Raw genomic sequence first — 26,845 nt, forward strand, 5'->3', positions numbered from 1 at the left:
TTGCGCAGGACAAAGGGTTGCTACGGGCCTCAGGTACACTTTTCTGGGCAAACTGTTATTTCTTTGAAGAAAAACGAGTTTTTGTCAAACACAGTGAACAAGCAGAGGTTCATAAACATTTTGAGTGAGAAACTGGAGAGAGCAGGATGTGTCATCCAACAGGCAAAGGGAGATGCTGATACGCTGATTGGTATGACTGCAGTAAAATCTGCAGAGTATGTCGACACTGTTCTCGTAGGAGAGGACACAGACTTACTTGTGCTTCTTTGCTATCACGCGAAGAATCTACGAAACGCAATCTATTTCAGAGCAGAACCAAAGTTCAATTCAAATAGCTGCAGAGTATGGGACATAAAAAAGACGAGGGATATCCTAAAGGAAACTACATGCGAAAACATTCTATTTGCACATGCCATTTCAGGTTGCGACACAACTTCTAGAGTGTTTGGGGTTGGAAAACCACTTGCGTTCAAAAAGCTGCTTAACAATTCTAAGTTCAGGAAGCACGCAGAAATCTTTTTGGCTGGTCCAGATACCCCGCATTATCAAATTATTGAAGCTGGTGAGAATGCACTTGTGTGCCTCTATCATGGAGGGGAAAATGACAGCCTGGACACACTTAGATGCCAGCGGTTTGAAGAAAAAGTTGTCAGGTGTTCAAAGGCAGTTCAGTCACAGGTTTTGCCTCCAACCTCAGCTGCGGCAAAGTACCACTCCCTACGTGTTTTCTACCAAAACAATGAATGGAAAGGAGAAAGTTCCAGACTAAATGCCACTGACTGGGGATGGAAGGCGAAGGATGGCAAATTCATTCCAGAACAAACAGACCTGCCTCCGGCTCCTGACTACCTACTTGAAGTTATTCACTGTAACTGTAAAACTGGCTGCAACACTCTGAAATGCACTTGTCGGAGGCACGGTCCTGAATGCACATTTGCTTGTGGTGAGTGCAAAGGTACAAGTTGCACTAATTCAATGGACCCACAAGTTATTGAGGCTGAAATTGATGACTGAACGACCGCACAGCTAAACAAGTGTTTTAGAGATTTACATGTAGGTTTGTCTCCTCTATTTGTCTTACCCGGAATGAGCAATTACTTTTTATTGTAATATGTTTCTTGGTAAGGGCCTTATTTGCATAATTTGGATAACTTGCATAATAATAATAATAACTTCATGAAGTTCTCGCCCATACCATTGAACACCTTGACCATGAAAACCCAGGTTTTGACACCATTCTTATAATTTTTGGTTCACTATTTCAAAAGAAGGTTTTTAATTAATGGAGACACTTAATTAGCATAATTATGATTACATAATCAGGTAATAATCCAAGTACGTACCCAATTTGAGTTTCTATCATTTCTAACAACACTATTGATGAAGTTGGGTCGCATTAAATTTATTATTCTTGAGACAAATGCAAGATTTCTTCTTGTTTAGCTTGTTCCTTTGATGTTTGGACCTAATTAACATAAATTAGCATATTTAGACCCCTTCCACCCCTCCCATTCATCTCTATTTTTGATATGGTATTCCTGGGGTATATCAGAGGAGAATCCGACAGAGAAACAATCTTTTCCAATTAGTGGTGGGTCAAGGCACCATTTGACTGGACTATTAGCGGCAATCAGCCATTATGGTTTATCTGCGTCCCACCAATGGAAAAGTTAGTTCTAGTAACCCAAATAGACCATAACTAAGTAATTATGAGAGCCTGTACCAACTGCAGTTCCCTTGCAAGCCATAATATTGGGCCAGTCATTAGATAGTGTTCGGAAAACCATATATTCATGTTTAATTTTTTAAACCTTTTACAGCACACCATGTCGGTTAAACCCATTTGGCCCCCTGGGTGTATGGATTTTTTTATATATAGTTTATAGATGTTTATTGTGAAAGCTAACATTATGTTAATTTGTGTTGAAGGTATCTGACGGAAGATGACCAGCCATACAGGAAAACAGATGCTGGAGGGAGCCGAAGAGAAGGCACGAAGACACGCTTACAGACTACACCAAGTGTGTCATATGTTAAGGGTCCGCAATCAAACAACTGTTGAACATTCAGCTGACAACAGCTCTTCAACTTCTTGTAGCCATGACCTGTCGACAGGACGAGACCTCTTTCACGAGCCTCGATTCAGTATACAAACAAAAAAAAAAAAAAAAAAAAAAAAAAATTTAAATAAAGACCTACAGGAGGCTGCACCATGATGGCAGAGAAGTCACCCAAGTGGCATGCCAATGTCAAATGCAGAAACTTGTACATCAATGAAAAGAGCTGCAGACTCGCAGATAAGAGGCATCCAGGTCCAGGAGCAAGATGAACAACAATGACCCAGGTAGAGTGTAGTACCTGAGCCAAAAGGTCCATCATTCCAAGCAGGCAACGCACAGCAGCATTTGATGTCAAGAGTACATGTATCATATTGTTACGTTTGTGGGAATGTCAATCATTTCGGAGTCGTGTTGTTTAGGGTGTATTGCATAGAAGTGCCAGTTCAGCTGTGGATCCCCAAATAGGACCTTTTCGTATTTATTTTTCCTTTTTCTGAAAGTTTACTCCATATGCACTCCCTTTACGCCACGTTTTTTTAATTGTTAGTGGTGGTGCACAAAACAGCTTTGGAAACGATTCAACCCTTTGTCTTTCAAAAAAGAAAGTGTGGGAAAAGGATGGAGAGGAAGAAGACGAAGAAGACGAATAAGAGGAAGAAGAAGTGGCGCTTGGCAGGGTTGTGAAAAAAGCGATCATTGCTCATGGTGTGAACGGCTTCATTGACCTTGTTGGTGTGAGGGACTCGACCTCTACGAACTCTCTGAGGTATTCAGTGTGCATGAAGCAGGTGGACAAATAGGAAAAGAGCGTATTCTGTGGAAAACGATCCATGCTTCACGAGTTCATGCTGTGTCTTCAGGCGACAATCTCGCAAGGTCGGCGGTGGTGTCCATCTGCCTCTGTACCTGCGGCCTGCGCGCATGTCGACGAGAGGCTGTGGGGATGTCCCAGAAATGCAGGTTTTTCATTGGCTGTCGGAGGGTATTTCCTCGCCGATGACGTAGTGGAATTCTCGCTCTTCCACCTCGTTTTCGAATTTACACGAGACCTCTAACCTCTTCAATTTCTGTTGCATACGATCGACTCGAACGTTTGGCTTGTGTTCAGCGCTTTTCAAATCGACGATCGAATGTTCCGGACAAAATAAAAGGTATGTTGGACGTTTTTCAACATGTTATCTAGTTTGTGGTGGAAATTCATTGCAATCTGATGATGCGAAGTAAGATATTTTGGCCCCGATATCGGGCCTGGTCCTTGCCGTGTTGAGCAACATTGAGAAAAGATGGCGACCTGTGTGAAGATTAAAGGTGGGCGCGATTCGGAAAATTTTAAGTCCGCTTACCGCTTATCCGCTCCTCCAGGCTCCAGCCCGTGTAGTCCGATTCGCTTATCCGCTTCAGCGGCCGAAAATCTTAGTCCGCTTACCGGTTATCCGCTTATCCGCTTCGATTCGATTTTTTAAAAGCGCTTCGACGTTTTTAAAGCGATTTTTGACGTTTCTAAAGGGAATTTAATGCTTTTTAAGCCTAAATAGCCATTTCTAACTACTACAAAGACAAACTAGAACGGGCACTCGGTAGAGCGCATACCTTCGCCGCAGCTACTGTTCTGTACTTGGCATGGGAGTGTAGGGAACAGAACAACAAAAATACGATTTTGACCTTTTCGTGACCTTGACCTTGACCTTTGACCCGATTGCTCCCAAAATCTAATCAAATGTGTCCCGTATAATAACCAATCATCCCACCAAATTTCATGCAATTCGGTTGAATACTTTTTGAGTTATGCGAATAACATACACACACACACACAGACATACAAATAAATACACAGCGATCAAAACATAACCTTCCGCTTTTGCGAAGGTAACAAAGCTTTTAAGATCAAAAATATACATTTTTATTTAAATAAAATTTATTCAAAATTTATTGAAATAAAGTTTTCCACTCGACTCTACTCTAGTCTCTACTCTACAGTTAATTTAAATATAATTTTAATATATTCAAGTTACATTAAAGAAAAATCAATTTGCCCGTCCTTTCTTTGACAAGAGAGTCTACTCGTACTAGTCAACAGACTAGCAGTCTGTTGACTAGTCCTCGTCTTCCTCCTCCACCTCGTGGGCCTTCTTGAGGATTTGGAGGTTGCCCTTCATGAAGACAAGGGCCTCGAAGTTCGGTGCAGCCAGGGCCGACCTCTTAGGCCTGAGGATGTCCGACCCGTAGCTGAACACGCGCTCGACCGAGGCAGAGCTCGGGAGCGGCGTGTTATGCCTGAGAAATAGAGTTACCCAAGCATCACGGAACTCGAGCGGGAAGAGATTGGGCGAGAGCCCCGGGTTCCCCCTCAGCGGCTTCCTCGACCAGTTGTTGACCTCTTCCCTGATCTTCTCCTCGAGGTTCTCCTCCTGCTGCCCCTCCTCCATGGCGAACAGGTAGTCCGTACTGCTCGAGCCGGGCTGGGGTCCCTGCTGGGGGGCAGGGTCCAGGTGCTCGTCAGGCAGGACGAGGGCGAGCAGGTCCCTGATGAGCTGATGAGCCTCACCAGGTCGCAGATGGCGTCGTTGTTCTGCCTCCTGCAGATGGCCCTGACCGTGGCGAGCTTGTGCTGGGGGTGCAGCGCCGTGGCCATCAAAAGGTCCATGTCCACGAAGAGGTGGCTGAACCTGAAGTAAAAGAAAAGTTATAAAACAAATGTCAAATAATTTCAGATTTGTAAATTGAAAAATTAAATGTCATTCAACTGATTTTAATTCATTTCAAATGAATCATTAGACCGGCAAGGATTTTTTAATCATTTAATAATAATATAATATAAGAAGAAAGAAGCACTTATTAATTTTCACAGATGGCGTCGTTGTTCTGCCTCCTGCAGATGGCCCTGACCGTGGCGAGCTTGTGCTGGGGGTGCAGCGCCGTGGCCATCAAAAGGTCCATGTCCACGAAGAGGTGGCTGAACCTGAAGTAAAAGAAAAGTTATAAAACAAATGTCAAATAATTTCAGATTTGTAAATTGAAAAATTAAATGTCATTCAACTGATTTTAATTCATTTCAAATGAATCATTAGACCGGCAAGGATTTTTTAATCATTTAATAATAATATAATATAAGAAGAAAGAAGCACTTATTAATTTTCAACTCGTTGCGATAAAATATAATAATAATATAAGAACTAACCTGCCGTCAAAGCCCTTTGTTCCCTTCCTGGCGCAGGACAGCTGCTGGAGGAGGCTGGCCACCAGGTTCTGGGTGTGGACGATGCTGCCGTCGATGGACAGCGCCTCCAGGGAGTCCTTGAGCACCTGGAGGTGGGGGAGAAGGCACCCCATGTAGGCCTTCTCCTCGCCCTGGAGTACGTCTAGGCAGGCGGCGAGGGGGGCGGTCACCTTGACGTACTCCGACCAGATCTGCACGTCGTCCTCCGTGATGTGCGGCAGGGGGTGGGGGTGCTGCCGCTGACAGATCTGGTTCAGGTTGTTCCTCTTGTCCATGTCAAGCACCTCGGTCAGCAGGCACTTGTAGGCGTCATGGCTAGAGTTCCACCTGGTGACGCCGGGGGTCACAAGCTTCTTGCCCAGGGCCGTCTTAATGTCATTGGCGGTCACTGTCTTCCTGTTCTGGGCGTTCCACAGGCCCTGGGCCTTGGCGGCTGGCTTGGTGAAGGCCAGCCTGGGCTGGGCGCTCCAGCCGGGCACCTTCTCGACGTCCCTGGAGGCCAGCAGGTTCACTGTGTGTGCCGCACAGCGGCGATGCTTGGGGACGTGCACCACCTCTTCCTGCTGGTCCACCTCCTCCAGGGCGTCCACCACGAGGATGGTGTTGGTCTGCACCACCTCTGGGTCCACCTCCACCACGTCTAGCTGCTCGTCATCGCGCCCGAGGGCCCCGTAGTGATTCAAGGCGCTGATGTAGTTGGCGCCGTTGTCAGTGGTGGTGCTGACAACCTGAAAAGCAAAATACTGTTTTAAAACAGTTTATTTTCATTTTTCACTTACAGTTAATATTAAAAGTTTTAAAACTTAAAATGAATTGTTTTAGCAAAATATAATGTGTATTAGGTGACGTATTACTGTAATACGTCACTTAATACACATTATATTTTGCTAAAACAATTCATTTTAAGTTGCCTGAATAATCTAATTAATCTTGACTATTATATTTAAACACTGTCATAAAAAACGCATACTTTTATTGTTAATTGTAATCTATTGAAAATAAATTTTGTAAACAATTTTAAATTCTAAAACTACAGAGTTTACACACCTTTCTTTTGATGCCGAAGTCATCGTGCAGCTCGGAGATCGCCTCTGCCAGGTACTGGCCCGTCTGGCTGACGGCGATCTCCTTGATCCCGAGGACGGCGGACTGCCTCTCGAAGGTGACCCTCCAGCCAGGTCACCGTCATCCCCAGGAAGGCCCTGTTGCTTGCCGACCAGCTGTCGGCCGTGGTGGCGACGAACTCCTGTTTGGCGAGGAGGTCCGTCAGGTCGGCCTTGGCCTGGTCCCCCATCGCCCTGATGTCCCAAGTGAGCTTCCGCCGGGAGGGGACCTTGAACTGTGGGCAGGCGTACGCCCACAGGGCTCTGTTGTGCTCGTTGTCTGTCTCCGAGGCGGGCTTCATGCAGCCAATGAAGGACCTGAATTATATATTATATCAATTTATTATAAATTGATATAATGAATGAAAACTCTTAACAATTTATATGTCTCATATAAATTATTAGATAGATGAGACATATAAATTGTTGAAAGATATTTTTGAACAGTCAAAAAAACTTTAACATTGAATTTATAATTATTAACGTGCCTCCGATTGAATCCGATAAATTCCGATTAAATCGGAATAGAACGGACCGATTTATTCCGAAGTTATTAATATATTCTTACTTTAAGTTGACAAATGAAAATGAGTTTAATTAAAATATAAAATTACCTACCTATAGTAAAGGTCGAGACACTTCTTCTGGCTGAACTTCTCCTTGAAGGTCTCCTCGATGCTGGCCTGCCTCCTGGCGCCGGCCATGTCCTGGAAGGACTTGTGGCGGCCGCGTCTGCTGCCGCCGTCGAGGGCCGCCTTGAGGTCGTTGTGCTGGGCATCGTGGTACCTCTGGTAGTGCACCTTCAAGTTTGAACTTGATCCGGGCTGGGCTTTGAGTGTCTTTGAGCACTTGGTGCACGTGGCCTTGCTGTCCACGACCTTGAAGAAGGGGGCGATGTGCCTCCACTTCTGGCTGAGGCTGGAATTGTCTGTGTCCATTGTCACGTTGATCTCAGCCGACTCGATTGAGTCCAGCGACATCCTGCTCTCGCTGCGCGTGAGCTGAGGGGTCAGGGCGCAGATCTCCTGACTGTCCTCCACGTCCCCCATCATGTTGACCGCCGGGTTGTGGATGTCGCTGTGCTGGGACTGCTGGTTTGCGTTGCTCGTGTGCCTGTCCCTGGCACTGCCGCTGGGCTGGAGAGTCAGAAATCTCTCCATCTTGACGTTATTGCCGCTCTAGCGTCCAATAAAATATTCAGTTTTCACTTATTATTCACTTAAATAAATATTCACAATTCTAGAGTAACGGCTCAGGCTAACAGCTGATTTGGCGAATCGCGATGCGCTTTAATTTTTCGGTAGTCCGCTTACGCTTATCCGCTTCAGTTTCCGGGGGTTGTTCCGATTCGCTTATCCGCTTCGAAAACGTTAGTCCGCTGCAGCGGATAAGCGGATAAGCGGACTTTCGAAGCGGACCGCCCACCTTTGGTGAAGATGGCGACCTGTGTGAAGATGGCGACCTGTGTGAAGATGGCGACCTGTGTGAAGATGGCGACCTGTGTGAAGATGGCGACCTGTGTGATACGATGTACTTACACTGTTGGATTTTTTCGCCGATTGTCGCCCGATATTTAGTATGAAAATATTGATCGTGGATATACAATGACGCAAAATAATATACAATAAAACCACCTTTAGAGGCCATTTTTCCCCGCAAGCGGGGGTTGGCCTTTTTCGGGAACTGTGGTTGTTGTTGTTTTTCGGTCCCCTTTTTGAAGCAATGTTTTACGGCCGGATGCCCTTCCTGACGCCAACCCTTTTTGCCGCCTTTAACGACAAGCAGGGAATTACCAGTGAACTGGTACTCAATTTGCCGACCTCGGAAGGATGACAGGCTGAGTCAACCCCCCTGGCGTTAATTCAGCGATCGACCGGGATTCGAACCCAGGATCCTAGGATCCTAAGCCGGCACCCTAGCCGCTAGCCCAACACCAGGGCAAAATAATATACAATGACGCAAAATAATATACAATGATGCAAAATAATATACAATGACGCAAAATAATATACAATGACGCAAAATAATATACAATGACGCAAAATAATATACAGTCACGCAATCACGCCTCCCATTTCTCTTGATCATCTTTGAGATGGTTCTCCACCTTGATTGGAGTCCACCTGTGGTAAATTCAATTGATTGGACATGATTTGGAAAGGCACACACCCTGTCTATATGAGGTCTCACAGCTGACAATGCGTATCAGAGGAAAAGCCAAACCATGAGGTCGAAGGATCTGACTGCAGAGCTCAGAGACGGGATTGTGTCGAGGCACAGATCTGGGGAAGCCGACAAAAATTCTCTGCTGCATTGAAGGTTCCCAACAGCACAGCGGCCTCCATAATTCTTAAATGGAAGAAGTTTGGAACAACCAGTACTCTTCCTAGAGCTGGCCGCCCGGCCAGACTGAGCAATCGGGTGAGAAGGGCCTTGGTGAGAGAGGTGGCCAAGAACCCGATGGTCACTCTGGTTGAGCTCCAGAGATCCTGTGTGGAGGTGGGAGAAACTTCCAGAAGGACAAACATCACTGCAACACTCCACCGATCTGGGCTTTATGGCAGAGTCGCCAGACGGAAGCTTCTCCTCAGTGAAAGACATATGAAAGTCCGCTTGGAGTTTGCAAAAAAGCACCTGAAGGACTCTCAGACTGTGAGAAACAAGATTCTGTGGTCTGATGAAACCAAGATTGAACTGTTTGGCCTCAACTCTAAGCGTCAAGTCTGGAGGAAACCAGGCACCGCTCATCACCTGCCCAATACCATCCCAACGGTGAAGCATGGTGGTGGCAGCATCATGCTGTGGGGGTGTTTTCAGCAGCAGGGACTGGGGGACTGGTCAGGGTTGAGGGAACAATGAACGGAGCAAAGTACAGAGATATCCTTAATGAAAACCTGAAACAGAGCGCTCAGGACCTCAAACTGGGCCGAAGGTTCACCTTCCAACAGGACAATGTCCCTAAGCACACAGCCAAGACAACGCAGGAGTGGCTTAGGGACCACTCTGTGAAGGTCCTTGAGTGGCCCAGCCAGAGACCTGACTTGAACCCAATCGAACATCTCTGGAGAGACCTGAAAATGGCTGTCCACCGACGGTCCCCATCCAACCTGACCGAGCTTGAGAGGATCTGCAGAGAAGAATGGCAGAAAATCCCCAAATCCAGGTGTGCAAAGCTTGTCACGTCACACCCAAGAAGACTCCAGGCTGTAATCGCTGCCAAAGGTGCTTCAACTAAGTATTGAGTTAAGGGTCTGAATACTTATGTCAATGTGATATTTCAGTTTTTTCTTTTTAATAAATTTGCAAAACTTTCTAAAATCATGTTTTCTCTTTGTCATTTTGTGATATTGAGTGTAGATTGATGAGGGAAAAAATGAATTTAAACGATTTCAGCAAAAGGCTGCAACATAACAAAATGTGAAAAAGTGAAGGGGTCTGAATACTTTCTGAATGCACTGTAAATAACAGGGGATAGCATTCACAGACTGATAAATCTCATGTAGACAGAAATAATTGTGGAGGAATTAAGACATTACACATGACATGGGTGGACCAGGGGCAGAAAGGAAAGGGAGGAGTGTGTGCGGTTATCGAGAGTGAGTGTGTGCGGTTATCGAGAGTGAGTGTGTGCGGTTATCGAGAGTGAGTGTGTGCGGTTATCGAGAGTGAGTGTGTGCGGTTATCGAGAGTGAGTGTGTGCGGTTATCGAGAGTGAGTGTGTGAGGTTATCGAGAGTGAGGATGTGCGGTTATCGAGAGTGAGTGTGTGCGGTTATCGAGAGTGAGTATGTGCGGTTATCGAGAGTGAGTGTGTGCGGTTATCGAGAGTGAGTGTGTGCGGTTATCGAGAGTGAGTGTGTGCGGTTATCGAGAGTGAGTGTGTGCGGTTATCGAGAGTGAGTGTGTGCGGTTATCGAGAGTGAGTGTGTGCGGTTATCGAGAGTGAGTGTGTGCGGTTATCGAGAGTGAGTGTGTGCGGTTATCGAGAGTGAGTGTGTGCGGTTATCGAGAGTGAGTGAGTGTGGTTATCGAGAGTGAGTGTGTGCGGTTATCGAGAGTGAGTGTGTGCGGTTATCGAGAGTGAGTGTGTGCGGTTATCGAGAGTGAGTGTGTGCGGTTATCGAGAGTGAGTGTGCAGTTATCGAGAGTGAGTGTGCGGTTATCGAGAGTGAGTGTGTGCGGTTATCGAGAGTGAGTGTGTGCGGTTATCGAGAGTGAGTGTGTGTGGTTATCGAGAGTGATTGTGTGCGGTTATCGAGAGTGAGTGTGCGGTTATCGAGAGTGAGTGCGGTTATCGAGAGTGAGTGTGCGGTTATCGAGAGTGAGTGTGTGCGGTTATCGAGAGTGAGTGTGTGCGGTTATCGAGAGTGAGTGTGTGCGGTTATCGAGAGTGAGTGTGTGCGGTTATCGAGAGTGAGTGTGTGCGGTTATCGAGAGTGAGTGTGTGCGGTTATCGAGAGTGAGTGTGTGCGGTTATCGAGAGTGAGTGTGTGCGGCTATCGAGAGTGAATGTGTGCGGTTATCGAGAGTGAGTGTGTGCGGTTATCGAGAGTGAGTGTGTGCGGTTATCGAGAGTGAGTGTGTGCGGTTATCGAGAGTGAGTGTGTGCGGCTATCGAGAGTGAGTGTGTGCGGCTATCGAGAGTGAGTGTGTGCGGCTATCGAGAGTGAGTGTGTGCGGCTATCGAGAGTGAGTGTGTGCGGCTATCGAGAGTGAGTGTGTGCGGCTATCGAGAGTGAGTGTGTGCGGTTATCGAGAGTGAGTGTGTGCGGTTATCGAGAGTACAGAGGCCACAAAGGGCCAATGCACGCACTTAGAATTTAGTTAGAATTTACCTGGATGTTCCCCTCCATTCTTCGCACAATTTTGAATTTTTATCCATGTTCTTCTGTATTTGTGAATTTTTCTTCAAGTCTCTCTGGGAAAGGTCATTAACACATCCAGGCTTAAATGGCTTCAATCCCAGATCCCCCTTTTCATGATTTTTTAGGCTGTTGAGCATGGAATGTCGAACTCAGAGAATCTTTTTCGAGGTTATTTCAGTTGTGATCTCGAGCAGGACGCTTCAATAATGTCCACATGACGTTGATGTGATACTGGAGGACCAGAACGCTTTAAATCAAGGACACTCCCTGTTGAAAAAGCCTTCTTCTCCCATGTCCGCATTGTGTGGCATGTAGGAGTTGGCTAATCGAACCTCTGCGAAAATCTTGTCCTTATGTCTTCAAAAGTTGCTCCGACTCGGTCGCACAAGATCTGCCAGCAACCGTCTTCCGGTGAAACTGCCAAAATCAAGACTCTCTATTCACCTTCACTCTTTCATTCCTCTTTTTTCCCGCCTCTGGAACAAACTCCCCCCCTCCCTTCAATCCCACTCCTCCCTCCAGGTCTTTAAAACAGCTGTTCACCACCATCTCTTACTTTCCCCCATACAAAACCTTGATCTTTTCTACCCCCGTTAATTTACCCCAAATCCACATTTTTTAAATACCAACATTTTTGCTGGAAGTCCAAGCAGTGTCCATGTGTTTTATACTTCTCCCCCCCCCCCCCCTTTCCACGCCTCCTCCCCCCTTTCTCATGCCTCCTCCCCCCAAGCCCTCTCGCTCCCACAGATCTCCCGATGTCCCTGCTCTCAAATGTTGTACTTGTGTGCTTCCCTCTCTCCTCATCTTGTCTTCCGCTCCCTTTATTATGTTTTATATGTCCGTTTTTTTTTTTTTGGTCATTAATGTCAGCTCTTACACCAGCCTCGATCTTGTATACAAAAAGAGAAAGAAAGACGTTGCTCCTTCTCGCACTCGGTCATGAACCCAAACACAAGTAATCAGTGTCTCTTCTATCGTGTACTCACTGGTGCCCATCATGCTGAAGCCGCACCTGGAAAACAAATAAGGAACAGAGGACACACTATTATGCACAGATAGGGACTTTGTGGCCACTCTGTAGAATGAATAGAAGATAGCATGGGGTGGTTGTTTGGGTATGTTTGGTGTGGGAGAAAACATAATATGACGTTTGTAGCACCCTGAAATGATTGTGAGCGAGGGTGACGGATATGGGGAGGGAGAGGGATATTTGGAGGGAGAGGGATATGGGGAGGGAGAGGGATATGGGGAGGGAGAGGGATATGGGGAGGGTGAGGGATATGGGGAGGGTGAGGGATATGGGGAGGGTGAGGGATATGGGGAGGGTGAGGGATATGGGGAGGGTGAGGGATATGGGGAGGGTGAGGGATATGGGGAGGGTGAGGGATATGGGGAGGGTGAGGGATATGGGGAGGGTGAGGGATATGGGGAGGGACTGAGGGATATGGGGAGGGACTGAGGGATATGGGGAGGGTGAGGGATATGGGGAGGGTGAGGGATATGGGGAGGGAGAGGGATATGGGGAGGGAGAGGGATATGGGGAGGGAGAGGGATATGGGGAGGGTGAGGGATATGGGGAGGGTGAGGGATATGGGGAGGGAGAGGGATATGGGGAGTAGGGTGCATCAAACGCCCCTATGTCAAGAAAACAATCTGTCCCCAATTTTATTTTGTTCCAGTCATAAAATATAGTTCCTATGCAAAATTTGGTAAGGTTTTGATATCATCTTCTGGGTCCACCTCAGCAAATTAGATTTTGAGTCGGTAGTATCAGAGTCAGAAATTTGACACGCAGCTGTTTTGAGGCCCATAAATAAAAATGAAAGGATTGACCGATTGCTACATACAATAGCTCTTTGGAAAGGTATTATTGTGCTCTGTAGCAATATATAATCATCATAGGGATAGGGATATAATTCACTTATACACAAATAGTCAAAATTCATGATTTTATTGGTATAATCATATGTATTATAGATACCAGAATGATATAATTTTTATTACAGTAGAATCATATATACACAATCTTAGCATTTATCATCTTAATACGAGTACATCTGACTATGGATGAACATGAAAATAGAAACAAAACAAAGATACTGTAGTTTTCATGGATATTTCTGACAGTTTAGTCTTGAGCTGCTCGCTTTTGAAGATTCGGTTTCTCCTTGCGGTTGTGCTCAACAACTTGTAGCACATTTTGGTAGTGGTCTTCACTTCTGGCTGCTGAAAGGAAGTCAGAGCTAAGCTTAACTCCCCTTTCTGCAGAGTCATTCACCACATTCAAGGCTTCAACATTAGTCCATGATGTCTGGTAGGCTGCAGAGTTAGTCCATTCTTGAACATCGGTAACTAGAAATGCCCAGTCAAGCTTCAGATGATGAAATAGGTACCATGAATCTGGTCCAACAAAATCAGCCAGAGTGGTCTTCTCAGTCAAGTCATCAGGAAATCTGGGCTTTCCAAACCCAGTACCAAACCGTCCTTGTGGGTTGGTTACTGGAAAATCTGGCTGAACCTCCAGAAGTCTGTCTGCCAGAGCACGGCGATGGTCATGAGGAACAACTGAGCTGAAGAGGGCAAGTGGAACCATCTCTTCTGTGAGGTACCAGAGATGTCGTTTGAAGGCTTTCAGGGCACTTCTTGAGATTCCAGCATTGACAGCTTCATACTGTTTCAGTTTGGAGATGAGCTGCAGGTCATTCCATGGGGCATCGGTGACAGAGGTACATGTCATCCACCAGGAGCTGTATACTAGAGTGACAAACGTGACAAATTCTCTGATCTTTGGCACTTGTTTTTCTGTGGTAATTGTACCTGCTGGAAGATCAGCGATTTGTTTTTCGAAGAGACATAATTTGATTGAGTAGAGGAGCTTCGCCATCCATCTGGCTTTATGCAGTGCACCAGGACGCTTGAAGGTTATTTGATGTTCAGCTACTTCACCATCAAGGAATACAGTACACAGATCAACAAATTCCAAATAATCATCACGTCTTAGAGATTGCTCGGTGTGACAGAGTCTGAGAACATTATTTTGCCAGTCACTTGTCAAACTTGTTGCTGCTTCATTTAGTTGAGATGGATCAAATCGTGAAAGTGGTTCATTGAATGTGTGTGGAAACATTTCAAAGTTCTTGCGAAACCTTGAGAAGAGGAAGATATTTGGTGACTTAGATGCTTCAACTTTAAGATCAGTAAAAATGTGCGTAAGAATGACTTCACCAATGTGGTGTCTGCAGCCTGACCACAGAAGAGCTTTGTTAAGCCGTTGTTGAATTGTTACACAAGCTGCACTGATGTGGCCGGTGTTAGATGCAGTTGTGTCAAATGTCAAGTTGACAACATTCTCTTGGCAGTTCCATGATTCAAGTAGGTTATTAGTCAGCTGAGCAATTATATCTCCAGATTTACGGTCTGTTCCAGGCTTGTAGGATGGAACACCCAGCAGCTTCATATCAGTTTGAGAACCCAAAAGCACAGCCAGGCGTTCTTCAAAAGTGTTTTGGTTAGTTAAGCATGGAAGCAGCTTTGAGTCCCAGTGCAACGTAGCAAGCTTCGGAGGTATCCATTTGTCCTTGCAGGTAGTAGCAATATGCTGTCCAATTTTGCGTCTTGATTTATCTGCTGTAGCATATGATGTTGACACCTTCGCTACATCCCCTCCTGTTTCTTCAATAAGAGCTTCTGTGAAAGCAGCCTGTTGGGTTGGTGTCATCTTCATCCTTGTTGCCAGTGAAACAAGACTGGGCCTCTTCAGGATGTCATGTGGAATGAAAACTGATGTGCCAGGTCTAACTAAACGATGATGACTTCTTGAGGTTGTTGGTGTGCTTGTTGAAGGTCCAAGAGTTACTTCTTCATCACTGTCACTAATATTATACACAGTGGTTGTAGTATTTATGTTGAACTCCAGCTCCATACTTGCTCGCCTCTCTGATTGATTCTTTTTCCTCGCGGTTCACTTTACGCTGCATTAATCTGCCAACAGTTTATCTTGGCAGCCAAATGTTGCACAGCGATCTGTCTTCATAGATTCCAGGAATGCTAAGTCTTCAGGATTCTTGATGTGAGAACTAGCATCATTGGGCCACAAGGGAAATGTCTCCATAAATTTCATCTCCATTTGATTCACCTTTGTGATGCTTGCTGGAGTTGTTCTTCGGTTGATAGGGATTGATCTAAGCTTGGAATTATCATCTGCAAGTTTGATAATTTTCTCAATAGCCTTGCGTTCAGAGATGATAGGAATATTAGCCTTGCCATAAAATGGTGTCACTTTCTGCAGTACAAGCTTTGCTGATTCCCACCGAGAGCGTCGTTCAAGTTTGCCATCTTCCGTGTGCCACATGAAACAACGTAGTACTTGTAAACAAGTTGGAAGTCTGGTGCCATTGATCTGGGAATCTTGTTCAGTTATGGCACTTCCAAGACCAAACACCTTGGTGGACTCTCTTGTTGCAACAGATGCTTTCTTTACTGTGCCATCCATTGTTTTATCTGAAAGAAAAAGGTAGTATTAGTAACAATAATGTCATTTCATAATTATGTACAACAAATAAATCAATTATCCAATTTTATTAGTAGTGTAGCAGCATAGCAAACCTGTTGTGCATTTTGTGATACAAGCACCAAATTTGGCACAAATGTACATTAATATGTTGCGAACATTTTCAGATATTGGGCCACTTGAAATTCCGTAAATTTTTTTTTCAAATTTTTTCAAATTTCGTAATTTCAAATTTTTCGGGTGACACCGTCACAATTTCGGTCTTCGAGGCCAGCCGATATAGTGGGGCGGCTTAGCCCAAATATTCAAAAGAATTGTGCATTTTGTGATACAAGCACCAAATTTGGCACAAATGTACATTAATATGTTGCGAACATTGTGTGGTCAGCAATGAAGACGAGAGTCTGAATTACATGTATGCAAAAGACCTTGTGAACCAGTGAAGCAAATACACGGGTAAGCATGAATTAAATCTAGGGCATGATATAATTTCCATGATGTTTACCTCTACACTCAATGGTGGAAGGAGGTAATGTTTTGATCCCAGCTTGTCTGTATGTCTGTTTGTCTGTTAGTCCACAAAATTCCAGACAAAGCTTGTAGTAGTGGTAGTTGTAGTGGTAGTGGTGATAACAGAAATTGTTATATAGAACTGAACTTATATTATTATTATATGCAGAAAATAACTTCATTTCTATATGCCCTGCAGTGGACAGGTTAATTGGTTTATGCACTGAAGGGGTCACCCTGGTGTGCACTGCTGTGTTCTGCCTCACTGAGTTGTTCAGGTATGATGTACTCAGCACAAGCTTCCGGTCGGCCCGGAGGTGGGGGTGCGGGGCCTGTCACGGAACGTCAAAACAAACGGCCTGCCGGGGCCGCCCAAAAGTCGGGCGTGAGGGGCGCGTCCACTAATGGAACGCCTCTCGCTTCCCAGATCGAGGGCCACGTGGTCAGGAGAACCTCGTCCCTTCCGGTCACACTTTGCCTATCGGCCGGCCTCGAAGACCGAAATTGTGACGGTGTCACCCGAAAAATTTGAAATTACGAAATTTGAAAAAATTTGAAAAAAAAAATGACGGAATTTCAAGTGGCCCAATATCTGAAAATGTTCGCAACATATTAATGTACATTTGTGCCAAATTTGGTGCTTGTTTCACAAAATGCACAATTCTTTTGAATATTTGGGCTAAGCCGCCCCACTATAGAGTATAGCCTAATAATTGTTTTAATCATCATGTCTAGTTAAAAGATCTTTTTTTTTTCTTTTTTTTTTTGTATACTGAATCGAGGCTCGTGAAAGAGCTAACATTTACTTCACAAACAAATCAACCAGACAAACAAAACACACAAAAAGCGGGAGTGGAAAACAAGATGGGGAGAGAAGGTGAAGCACACAAACACAACATTTGAGAGCAGGGAGATGTGTGGAAGGGAGAGGGCTTGGGGGGAGGAGGCATGGGAAGGGGGGGGGGGGGGGGGGATGTGCTCTGTAAAGACAAGATGACTACAACATTCAGGATATTCTTTAATTTATATATTATATTTTAATAATACTCTTCATTTAGCTTTATATCCATATTTTGAAAAAAATCATTATTTTGACTTTGTATATAAATGAATTATATCCCTATCCCTATGATGATTATATATTGCTACAGAGCACAAGAATACCTTTACAAAGAGTTATTATATGTAGCAATCAGTCAATCCTTTCATTTTTATTTATGGGCCTCAAAACAGCTGCGTGTCAAATTTCCAACTCTGATACCACCGACTCAAAATATGAAATCGTGAGGTGGACCCAGAAGATGATGTCCAAACCTTACCAAATTTTGCATAGCAACTTAATTTTATGATTGGAACAAAATAAAATTTGGGACAGATCAATCCAACATCTTTTTAAAAATAGTTGGGCGTTTGATGCACCCTAATGGGGAGGGTGAGGGATATGGAGAGGGAAATGTGAACGGTGTGGGGTATGGGAAGGAGGAGAGAGATGGCAAGAATACAGTACCAGGTACTTTAAATTTGAAGGCATGATTCAATGGCTATATGCACCCAGATCTTCACCTGGGAAATGTCCAGTATCAAAGGTTGCTCTCTTCAATCTAAGAACTTCTCTGAATAGCAGATGGTGTGTGTGTGTGTGTGTGTGTGTGTGTGTGTGTGTGTGTGTGTGTGTGTGTGTGTGTGTGTGTGTGTGTGTGTGTGTGTGTGTGTGTGTGTGTGTGTGTGTGTGTGTGTGTGTGTCTGCGTGTCTGCGTGTCTGCCTGGACGCAACTGAGGTTGTGGATCTACTGATGTACCATCTATTGATGTGGATCAATGCTCGAGGTTGTGGATCTACTGATGTACCATCTATTGATGTGGATCAATGCTCGAGGTTGTGGATCTACTGATGTACCATCTTTTGATGTGAATCCATGATCGAGGTTGTGGATCTACTAATGTACCATCTATTGATGTGGATCCATGATCGAGGTTGTGGATCTACTGATTTACCATCTATTGATGTGGATCCATTGATGTGGATCCACTGATATACCATCGATTGATGTGTCTGTCTCTCTGGATCTACTGATGTACCATCTATTGATGTGGATCCATGATCGAGGTTGTGGATCTACTGATATACCATCGATTGATGTGGATCCATGATCGAGGATGTGGATCTACTGATGTACCATCTATTGATGTGGATCCATGATCGAGGATGTGGATCTACTGATGTACCATCTATTGATGTGGATCCATGATCGAGGTTGTGGATCTACTGATGTACCATCTATTGATGTGGATCCATGATCGAGGTTGTGGATCTACTGATGTACCATCTATTGATGTGGATCTACTGATGTACCATCTATTGATGTGGATGCATGATCGAGGTTGTGGATCTACTGATGTACCATCTATTGATGTGAATCCATGATCGAGGTTGTGGATCTACTAATGTACCATCTATTGATGTGGATCCATGATCGAGGTTGTGGATCTACTGATTTACCATCTATTGATGTGGATCCATTGATGTGGATCCACTGATATACCATCGATTGATGTGTCTGTCTCTCTGGATCTACTGATGTACCATCTATTGATGTGGATCCATGATCGAGGTTGTGGATCTACTGATATACCATCGATTGATGTGGATCCATGATCGAGGATGTGGATCTACTGATGTACCATCTATTGATGTGGATCCATGATCGAGGATGTGGATCTACTGATGTACCATCTATTGATGTGGATCCATGATCGAGGTTGTGGATCTACTGATGTACCATCTATTGATGTGGATCCATGATCGAGGTTGTGGATCTACTGATGTACCATCTATTGATGTGGATCTACTGATGTACCATCTATTGATGTGGATCCATGATCGAGGTTGTGGATCTACTGATGTACCATCGATTGATGTGGATCCATGATCGAGGTTGTGGATATACTGATATACCATCGATTGATGTGGATCTACTGATGTACCATCTATTGATGTGGATCCATGATGGAGGTTGTGGATCTACTGATGTACCATCTATTGATGTGGATCCATGATCGAGGTTGTGGATCCGCCGTTTGGAGAGGTCCTGGGCTGAAAGGATCGAAACCTCGAGGAAGAACGGTGCCCAGCTGATGATCCGTGCAGTCGGGGAACTTGTCAATTGCTTACAGGTTAAGGTGCTTACTTTAGGTAGAGGAACTATGTTTGAGGTTTACGATTTCAATAAAGTCGAATATGGGATGTTGTGAAATTAACATCATTTACAGCAATCCTTTAAATTATTTATATTTAAGTTGAGGAACAACTGATACTGTACAATTAAGTGTGTGTGTGTGTGTGTGTGTGTGTGTCTGTCTGTTTGTATACGTGTGTGTGTATGGATGGATGTGTGTGTGTGTCTCTGTTTGTATGTGTATGGATGGATGTGTGTGTGTGTGTGTGTGTGTGTGCATTGCTTGTACTTACAGCCTCTGTGTTCTGCTCTTGCTCCATCCCCTCCTGTTCAGAAAAAGAAAGACATTTGGCAACAGGAGAGAGAGAGAGGAAAATGAGGCAGCGCTGCATCATCACACAGAACCACAAGGTGCTATATAAATGGGTGTGACTCGGCGACCGTGCCTCAATCAGACGTGCTTCACCAACGTGCCTAACGGACGTGCCTCCGAACCCGTCAACGTGTCTGGGGCACGAGGATCAACCTCCCTGTGAGTGGATTTCCTGAACTTTAATTTCTCACGACTGTATTGTTTTTGGTGCCATTTGTATTTGCATTTTGTACACTCGACACATTATCCTCGCATTGAAGATCATGAATCGGTTTGTTGGGGGTGATGAAAATGTAATTGATGTACAAAAGTGTAACCATTCGAGTTTGCGGATATTTATAAAGAACAAGTCCACAAAATTGGTAATTATATATTTCATACGTTTTATCAATAAAAATTGTGTCAAAATAGAATGTTGCTTTGTACGAGGGACGTTCACAAAGTTCGACGAACGAGATAACCACAATAACGTCAAAGAAACGCCAAATGAAACAAAGTATCCATTTGCCGCTTCATCCCTCAGATCGGCGTCTGCAGCCTCCTCACTCTCTGCAGACCTGGACAAAATCACAGACTGGGCAAACGAGTGGAACATGTCTTTCAATCCTGACAAATCTCACTCTCACGATGTCTCTCCGAAAAGACCGACTGGACAACCCTCCCATCCACTTTCTCAACAATCCTCTCGAAGAAGTTCTGTCACTCAAGCTTTTGGGTCTTTATAACAGCTGTTTGCCACCATCTCTTATCTTCCCCCATCCAAAACCTTGATCTTTTCTACCCCGAAATCCACCTCCTTCAAATTCCGTTTTCTTTCCGAAAGCTCCTTGTCGTGTCCATCTTGTTTATCCCGTGTAACCCACCCCAGCCCTCCCCCTTCCACAGATCTAACGACGTCCCTGTTCTCTTCTGTTGATGTGCTCGTATGCTTCCCTCTCTCCTTCTCTTGTCTCCCGCTCCCTTCATTGTATGTTTTATGTGTCTGTGCATGTTTTCATGTTCAATGTGATAGCTCTTACACGAGCCTCGATTCTGTGTACAACAACAACAACAACATGCATTTTAAAAAGTATCGAATGTCCAAAAAAAAAAAGTATGGAATGTACAATCGAAGGAAGAGAAATCGAAAATACATTTTCCTACTAATTATGTACACTTGTATATTGAAAATGATCATCGGAGTATGTTGGACCAGTATCAGTGGATCAATCACTTTTGCAGAACTTTTCACTCACATCCTACAATCACCATGAAATCATGGAGGTGGAGAAGTGTCTGTCAATCCTCGACTCTGATTCTGCAACTGGACCTGACGGCATCAGCCCAAGGGTCCTAAAATCCTGCTCTGCCGTTCTTTCACTCCCTCACTGTTCTCTTCACCCTCTCTTTTGCTCAATGTCAACTGCCATCTGCTTGGAAATCAGCCAACATCACCGCTTTACACAAAAAGGTGCAAAAACAGATTCTAGCAACTACAGACCAATCAGCCTCCTCCCAATTATCAGCAAAGTCATGGAATCCATCATTGCTTCGGATATCAAATCCTTCCTCTTCTCCAATGGCTTGATCTCTGATCATCAATTTGGATTCAGACCTGGTCACTCTACTCTGGACATGCTGCTTCTGCTTTCTCAACAATGGATGGAGGTCCTCAACACCAAACAGGAAATTAGAGCTGTCTCCCTTGACATATCACGTGCCTTCGATACGGTCTGGCACCCCGCTCTGCTCACCAATCTCTCCTCCTTTGGTATCCATGGAAATCTCCACGCATGCCATATGTACTGCCTCTCTGCTGTGGTAAACATGTGGCTCTTAATGGAATTCTCTCATCTCCCCTTCCTGTCCAGGCTGGAATCCCCAAGGCAGTGTTCTCGGCCCTGTGTTATTTCTCTGGGCCCTGTTCTTCATCGATGATCTTTCCGACTCTCTGGAAAATCCTCTATCTCTTTGCTGATGACTCGATCCACTCTCTGCTGCTCCATATCTCAACCCTCAGATAGGCAGTCTGCAGCCTCCTCACTCTCTGCAGACATGGACAAAATCACAAACTGGTCAAACAAGTGGAACATGTCTTTCAATCGAGACAAATCTCACAATCTCAGTTTGTCTTTCCGAAAAGACCGTTTGGACAACCCTCTCATCTACTTTCTCAACAACCCTCTCGAAGAAGTTTTGTCAATCGAGATTTTGGGTCTCTCTATCTGCCATGATCTTTTCTGGGAAAACCACATTTCCAAGCTGGCCTCTAAGGCCAGTCGCCGACTCGGCATCCTCCGTCGTGCAAAGTCCTTTCTGGGCACTTCTGAGGTCCTCACCACATACAAGGCTTTCATCCGCAGCTCAATGGAGTACTGTTCTCCCCTCTGGGCCAGTGCTCCTGCCTCACACCTAGCCCGGCTTCACGCTGTTTAAACCAAAGCTTTCAGAATCATTGGAATCTCCCGCGATGAAGCTAACTCCGAGGGCCTTTCACTCACTCACCACAGGCAGGTTGGTGGTCTTTCTGTCTCTAGCGACTCCTCTCCGGCCTTGCTCCCCCTGCTCTATCTGTGCTCTGTCCCCCAAATATTCCTACAGGTCGCACAAGATCTGCCTGCAACCCTCTTATGGTGAAACTGTCAAAATCAAGACTCTCTGCTCACCTTCATTCCTCTTTTCTCCCACCTCTGGAACAAACTCCCTCACTCTCTTCAATCGCTCACCTCCCTCCACGTCTTTAAGACAGCTGTTCACCGCCACCTCTTATCTTCTCCCATCCAAAGCCTTGATCTTTTCTACCCCCATTAAAACACCCCAAATCCACCTCATTCAAATTCCGTTTTCTTTCCTAAAGCTCCTTGTAGTGTCCATCTTGTTTATCCCGTGTACCCCGCCCATCCCGCTCCCTTCCACACATCTCCCGATGTCACTGTTCTCTACTGTTGTTGTACTTGCCTCTTTCTCCTGGTCTTGTTTCCCGCCCCCTTTATTATATGTTACTGTGTTAGCTCTGACACGAGCTTCGACTAAGTATATTCAAACAAGACCAAAAGTCCCACAACGGCGTACCTGGGCTTGTTGTCCCCCGTCGCACCGCGGAGCGAAAGGGGGACTGTGGTTTTCCCCTCCGTCCGTCCGTCCGTCCCTGCGGGTTGCGTGCGTACGTGCGTGCGTAAGCGAAGGACCGCATTCGAATTTGGTGTGTGGGTGCAACCCACGTCAAAATCAAAGATGGCCGCCGCCATGTATGTCTGATGCCATGTATGTCTGAACCTTGTGAGCTGAATATCTTGGAAAATAAGCGAAGTACCAACTTCTAATCTGGTGTGTGGGTGTATCTCGGCATAAGGAAGAACCTTATTGAAAATTGGGTCGCCACGTCAAAATCCAAGATGGCCGCCGCCATGTATGTCTGAACCTTGTGAGCAGAATATCTTGAAAAATAAGCGAAGTACCAACGTCTAATCTGGTGTGTGGGTGTATCTAGGCACATGGAAGAATGCTTTTGAAAATTGGGTCGCCACGTCAGAATCCAAGATGGCCGCCACCATATATATGTCTGAACCTTGTGAGCGAAATATCTTGAAAAATAAGTGAAGTACCAACTTCTAATCTGGTGTGTGGGTGTATCTCGGCATAACGAAGAACGCTATTGAAAATTGGGTCACCACGTCAAAATCCAAGATGGCCGCCACCATATATATGTCTGAACCTTGTGAGCGAAATATCTTGAAAAACAAGCATTCTGAGTATTGCGCTGCAATACATGTCCCCTACCGGCAGTCTGTCGTCCGGAAAACTCTTGGGGAAATTACCAAGGGTTATTTATCCACAGGTTCCGAATCGTTCCCAATCGCTAATTACCTCAGGACGGGCTCACCTGTGATTCGCACTCGGGACTTCGATTTATACACCTTGCAGACAGGTCAGCAGAAGCACGAGAAAATAAGTTTTTGATGAAGAACCTTTTGAGTCGCTAAATATCAGTAGTTTATTATATTTTCCGGTTCACGATCAATGATCGATGTGCATATATATGTTGTTCGGCTTGGCTCCGCCCCTCCCGAAAGCGCATGCTGTCATGCTGTTGACGTTCGCGAGACGAGGCTGAGGGCGCGCGGTGCGGCTTGAGGAGAACTCTGGAATAAACAAGAGCTATCCATTAACAAAAATTTTTTTTTTCGTTTAATTAACGATATCTGCCAAACCACGTGCCATATCGCAAATTCCAAAAGGACATTTTAGTAGACTGACATGCTCAACAGATCTGTGAAGTTTCCCCTCGATTGGATCAAAAATGAGGGAGGAGCTCGGTTTTAAAGGTTCATGCTTAAAAACGTCACAACTCTGAAACCATGTGACGCATGACGTCATGCTCGCTGACTTTTTTTGTTTGTCACTGGTATGCGATCCTGCCTGCAAAGTTTCGCGTCGATCTGTTCAGCCGTTGCAGAGAAAAAGGGTTTTTTGTGTTTTCACGAAAAACAATATGGCGGCCGAACCACGTGACCTGTGACGTCATAATTACTATTAAAATATTCTACAGGCCGAGTCCCTCCTACGGTGAAAATTTGATCTCAATCGGTCTAATTATTGCAGAGAAAATCTTTTTTTTAAAGGAAATTGAAACTTAAAATGGCACTGAGTTAAGGATCATCAGAATTATCAGAATTCCCAAAGTTCAAAGTGCATAACTTTGTCAAAAATGATCGAAACGTCGTGAAGTTCGAACTTGACCTGTAACTTATCATGAGGAAACCATGTGCCAAGTTTGAAATCTTTAGCGTTAAGCGTTTCGAAAACAAGTCCAGAAAACTGTTCTTTGCGTGACGGACTGACGGACTGACGGACTGACGGACTGACGGACTGACGGACTGACGGACGGAGGGACGGCGTGCAAACCTATAGTCCCCTCCGGTGTACACCGGTAGGGGACTATAAAGCGAAGTACCAACCTCTAATCTGGTGTGTGGGTGTATCTCGGCATAAGGAAGAACCCGATTGAAAATTGGGTCGCCACGTCAAAATCCAAGATGGCCGCCACCATATATATGTCTGAACCTTGTGAGCGAAATATGTTGAAAAATAAACGAACTACTAACTTCTAATCTGGTGTGTGGATGTATCTAGGCACAAGAAGAAGAAGAAGCACCTTTAGAGGCCATTTTTCCCTGCAAAGCAGGGGTTGGCCTTTTTCGGGCACCATGGTCCCCTTTTTGAAGCAATGTTTTACGGCCGGATGCCCTTCCTGCCACCAACCCTGTTAGTCGACTCCTGCGACACACAGGGAATTACCAGTGAACTGGTACTCAATTTGCCGACCTCGGAAGGATGACAGGCTGAGTCAACCCCCTGGTGTTAATTCAGCGATCGACCAGGATTCAAACCCAGGATCCTAGGATCCCAAGCCAGCACCCTAACCACGAAGCCAACACCAGGCTTATCTAGGCACAAGAATGAATGAATATGAATGATTGTTTTAAAGGCCATTTTTCCCTGCGAGAGCGGGGGTTAGCCTTGCGGGCCCCATGACAATCATGGTTCCCTGTTTGAGGCAATGTTTTTATGGTCGGATGCCCTTCCTGACGCCAACCCTTGGTCACGCTGTTACGATGTGCAGGGATACAGTGTGCCTATTCTGAATCGGGGTACACACCGTGATCTAGGCACAAGGAAGGACACTATTGAAAATTGGGTTGCCACGTCAAAATCCAAGATGGCCGCCTCCATGTTTGTCTGAACCTTGTGAGCGAAATATCATATCATAGCATGTTTTCTGCGTCTTCCACTTTGTCAACTCACATCACTTCCCCGACGGGGGACCTAGGCATAATGCTTGTTTGATACTTGAGTTGTAGAGGATAGTATTACCTGGGTGGGGATACCAGGTTCCAGTTAGCAAATAATGTAAGTATTAAATATTTTTTTCAATAAATTCCACATTCCTGTGCCACCTTCAGTCGAACGTCAGGTATTGGCAACAGGTTAGTGAAGGACTTGGACAAACAATGTACCGACTCAATGTTGCTAAATCCAGTCATTGGCGAAACTGCAAATGCTGAATCCGCGAATGTCACGGATGGAAACCCTTACGTCATTTCCTCATTCTGCTTTAAACTCAATATCTCGATATTTTCATTCCAAACAGCATCATTCATCATTCCAAACAGTATCATTCATTATTCCAAACAGCATCATTCATCATTCCAAACAGCATCATTCATCATTCCAAACAGCATCATTCATCATTCCTATCACAAATTAATAATACTAGGGCATGCCCGTACTATATATATATCTAAAATTATATCCCCCCCCCTCTATTTACATGAAATGGTTTGGTCCATTCGCAAAGCCAAAGCGAACGGCTTGCGAGTACGGTGACAATCCCCCACCTCTATTTACATGAAATGGTTTGGTCCATTCGCAAAGCCAAAGCGAACGGCTTGCGAGTACGGTAGAACCCCCCCCCCCCCTCTATTTACATGAAATGGTTTGGTCCATTCGCAAAGCCAAAGCGAACGGCGAACGGCTAAATCGCCATAGCTCGGTAACTACTTGTCCGATTAATATGAAACCTTGAAAAGGCACATCCTCAGGTCCCCAGCAATATACCTGGCAAGTTTCAAGTATATCGGACCCGTGGTTGTCGAGAAACAGCGGTCACAGACACACACACATACACACACACATACACACACACACACACAGAGATTACTGGAATTATAGATAGACTAGGACGTGCCCGCACGTACGTGCTTGCCCGTACGTGCGTGCAAAAAAACATGCGTGCAAACAACAACAAAAAACAACTTTGAAACCACGTGGCAGTAACGACCACAGAACCCCCCCCCTCTATTTATATGAAATGGTTTGGTCCATTCGCAAAGCCAGTAACGACCACAGAACCCCCCCCTCTATTTACATGAAATGGTTTGGTCCATTCGCAAAGCCAAAGCGAACGGCTTGCGAGTACGGTGACCATACCTTGGGAACCACTTGTCCGATTAATTTCAAACCTTGAAAAGGCACATCCTCGGGTCCCCA

At 45.1% G+C, this 26,845-nt stretch overlaps 2 protein-coding genes across 2 annotated transcripts in view; one reads left to right on the top strand and one right to left on the bottom strand.

Moving 5' to 3' along the window:
- The first annotated feature begins 2,683 nt into the window (after positions 1–2,683).
- The window catches only part of TRPA1 (transient receptor potential cation channel subfamily A member 1), a 405,999-nt gene continuing 381,837 nt past the window's right edge, over positions 2,684–26,845 (top strand). The window contains exons 1-2 of the mRNA XM_078766842.1: positions 2,684–3,211; positions 19,778–19,975. Of these exons, the coding sequence (XP_078622968.1) occupies positions 19,866–19,975 (110 nt within the window). The 5' untranslated portion in view covers positions 2,684–3,211; positions 19,778–19,865. The remainder of the gene's footprint in view (positions 3,212–19,777; positions 19,976–26,845) is intronic.
- LOC137422179 (uncharacterized) lies at positions 2,831–7,770 on the bottom strand. The gene is made up of 7 exons (XM_078766266.1): positions 6,999–7,770; positions 6,491–6,698; positions 6,325–6,405; positions 5,239–6,005; positions 4,914–5,019; positions 4,436–4,726; positions 2,831–2,995 (listed from the first exon to the last, which is right to left on the bottom strand). The coding sequence occupies exons 1-7, from the start codon at positions 7,538–7,540 to the stop codon at positions 2,831–2,833; spliced, it is 2,160 nt and encodes a 719-aa protein (XP_078622392.1). The 5' UTR covers positions 7,541–7,770.

This window comes from Myxine glutinosa, chromosome 12 (genome assembly GCF_964187855.1).
Source record: "Myxine glutinosa chromosome 12, kmMyxGlut1.1, whole genome shotgun sequence".
NCBI lineage: Eukaryota > Metazoa > Chordata > Myxini > Myxiniformes > Myxinidae > Myxine > Myxine glutinosa.

Coding starts and splice junctions, on each gene's coding strand:
- LOC137422179 (XM_078766266.1), bottom strand. CDS start 7,540: ATGGAGAGATTTCTGACTCTCCAGCCCAGCGGCAGTGCCAGGGACAGG. Junction 6,699..6,998: donor TGTCTCGACCTTTACTATAG/GTAGGTAATTTT, acceptor TATATAATTCAG/GTCCTTCATTGGCTGCATGA. Junction 6,006..6,324: donor ACTTCGGCATCAAAAGAAAG/GTGTGTAAACTC, acceptor TTTGCTTTTCAG/GTTGTCAGCACCACCACTGA.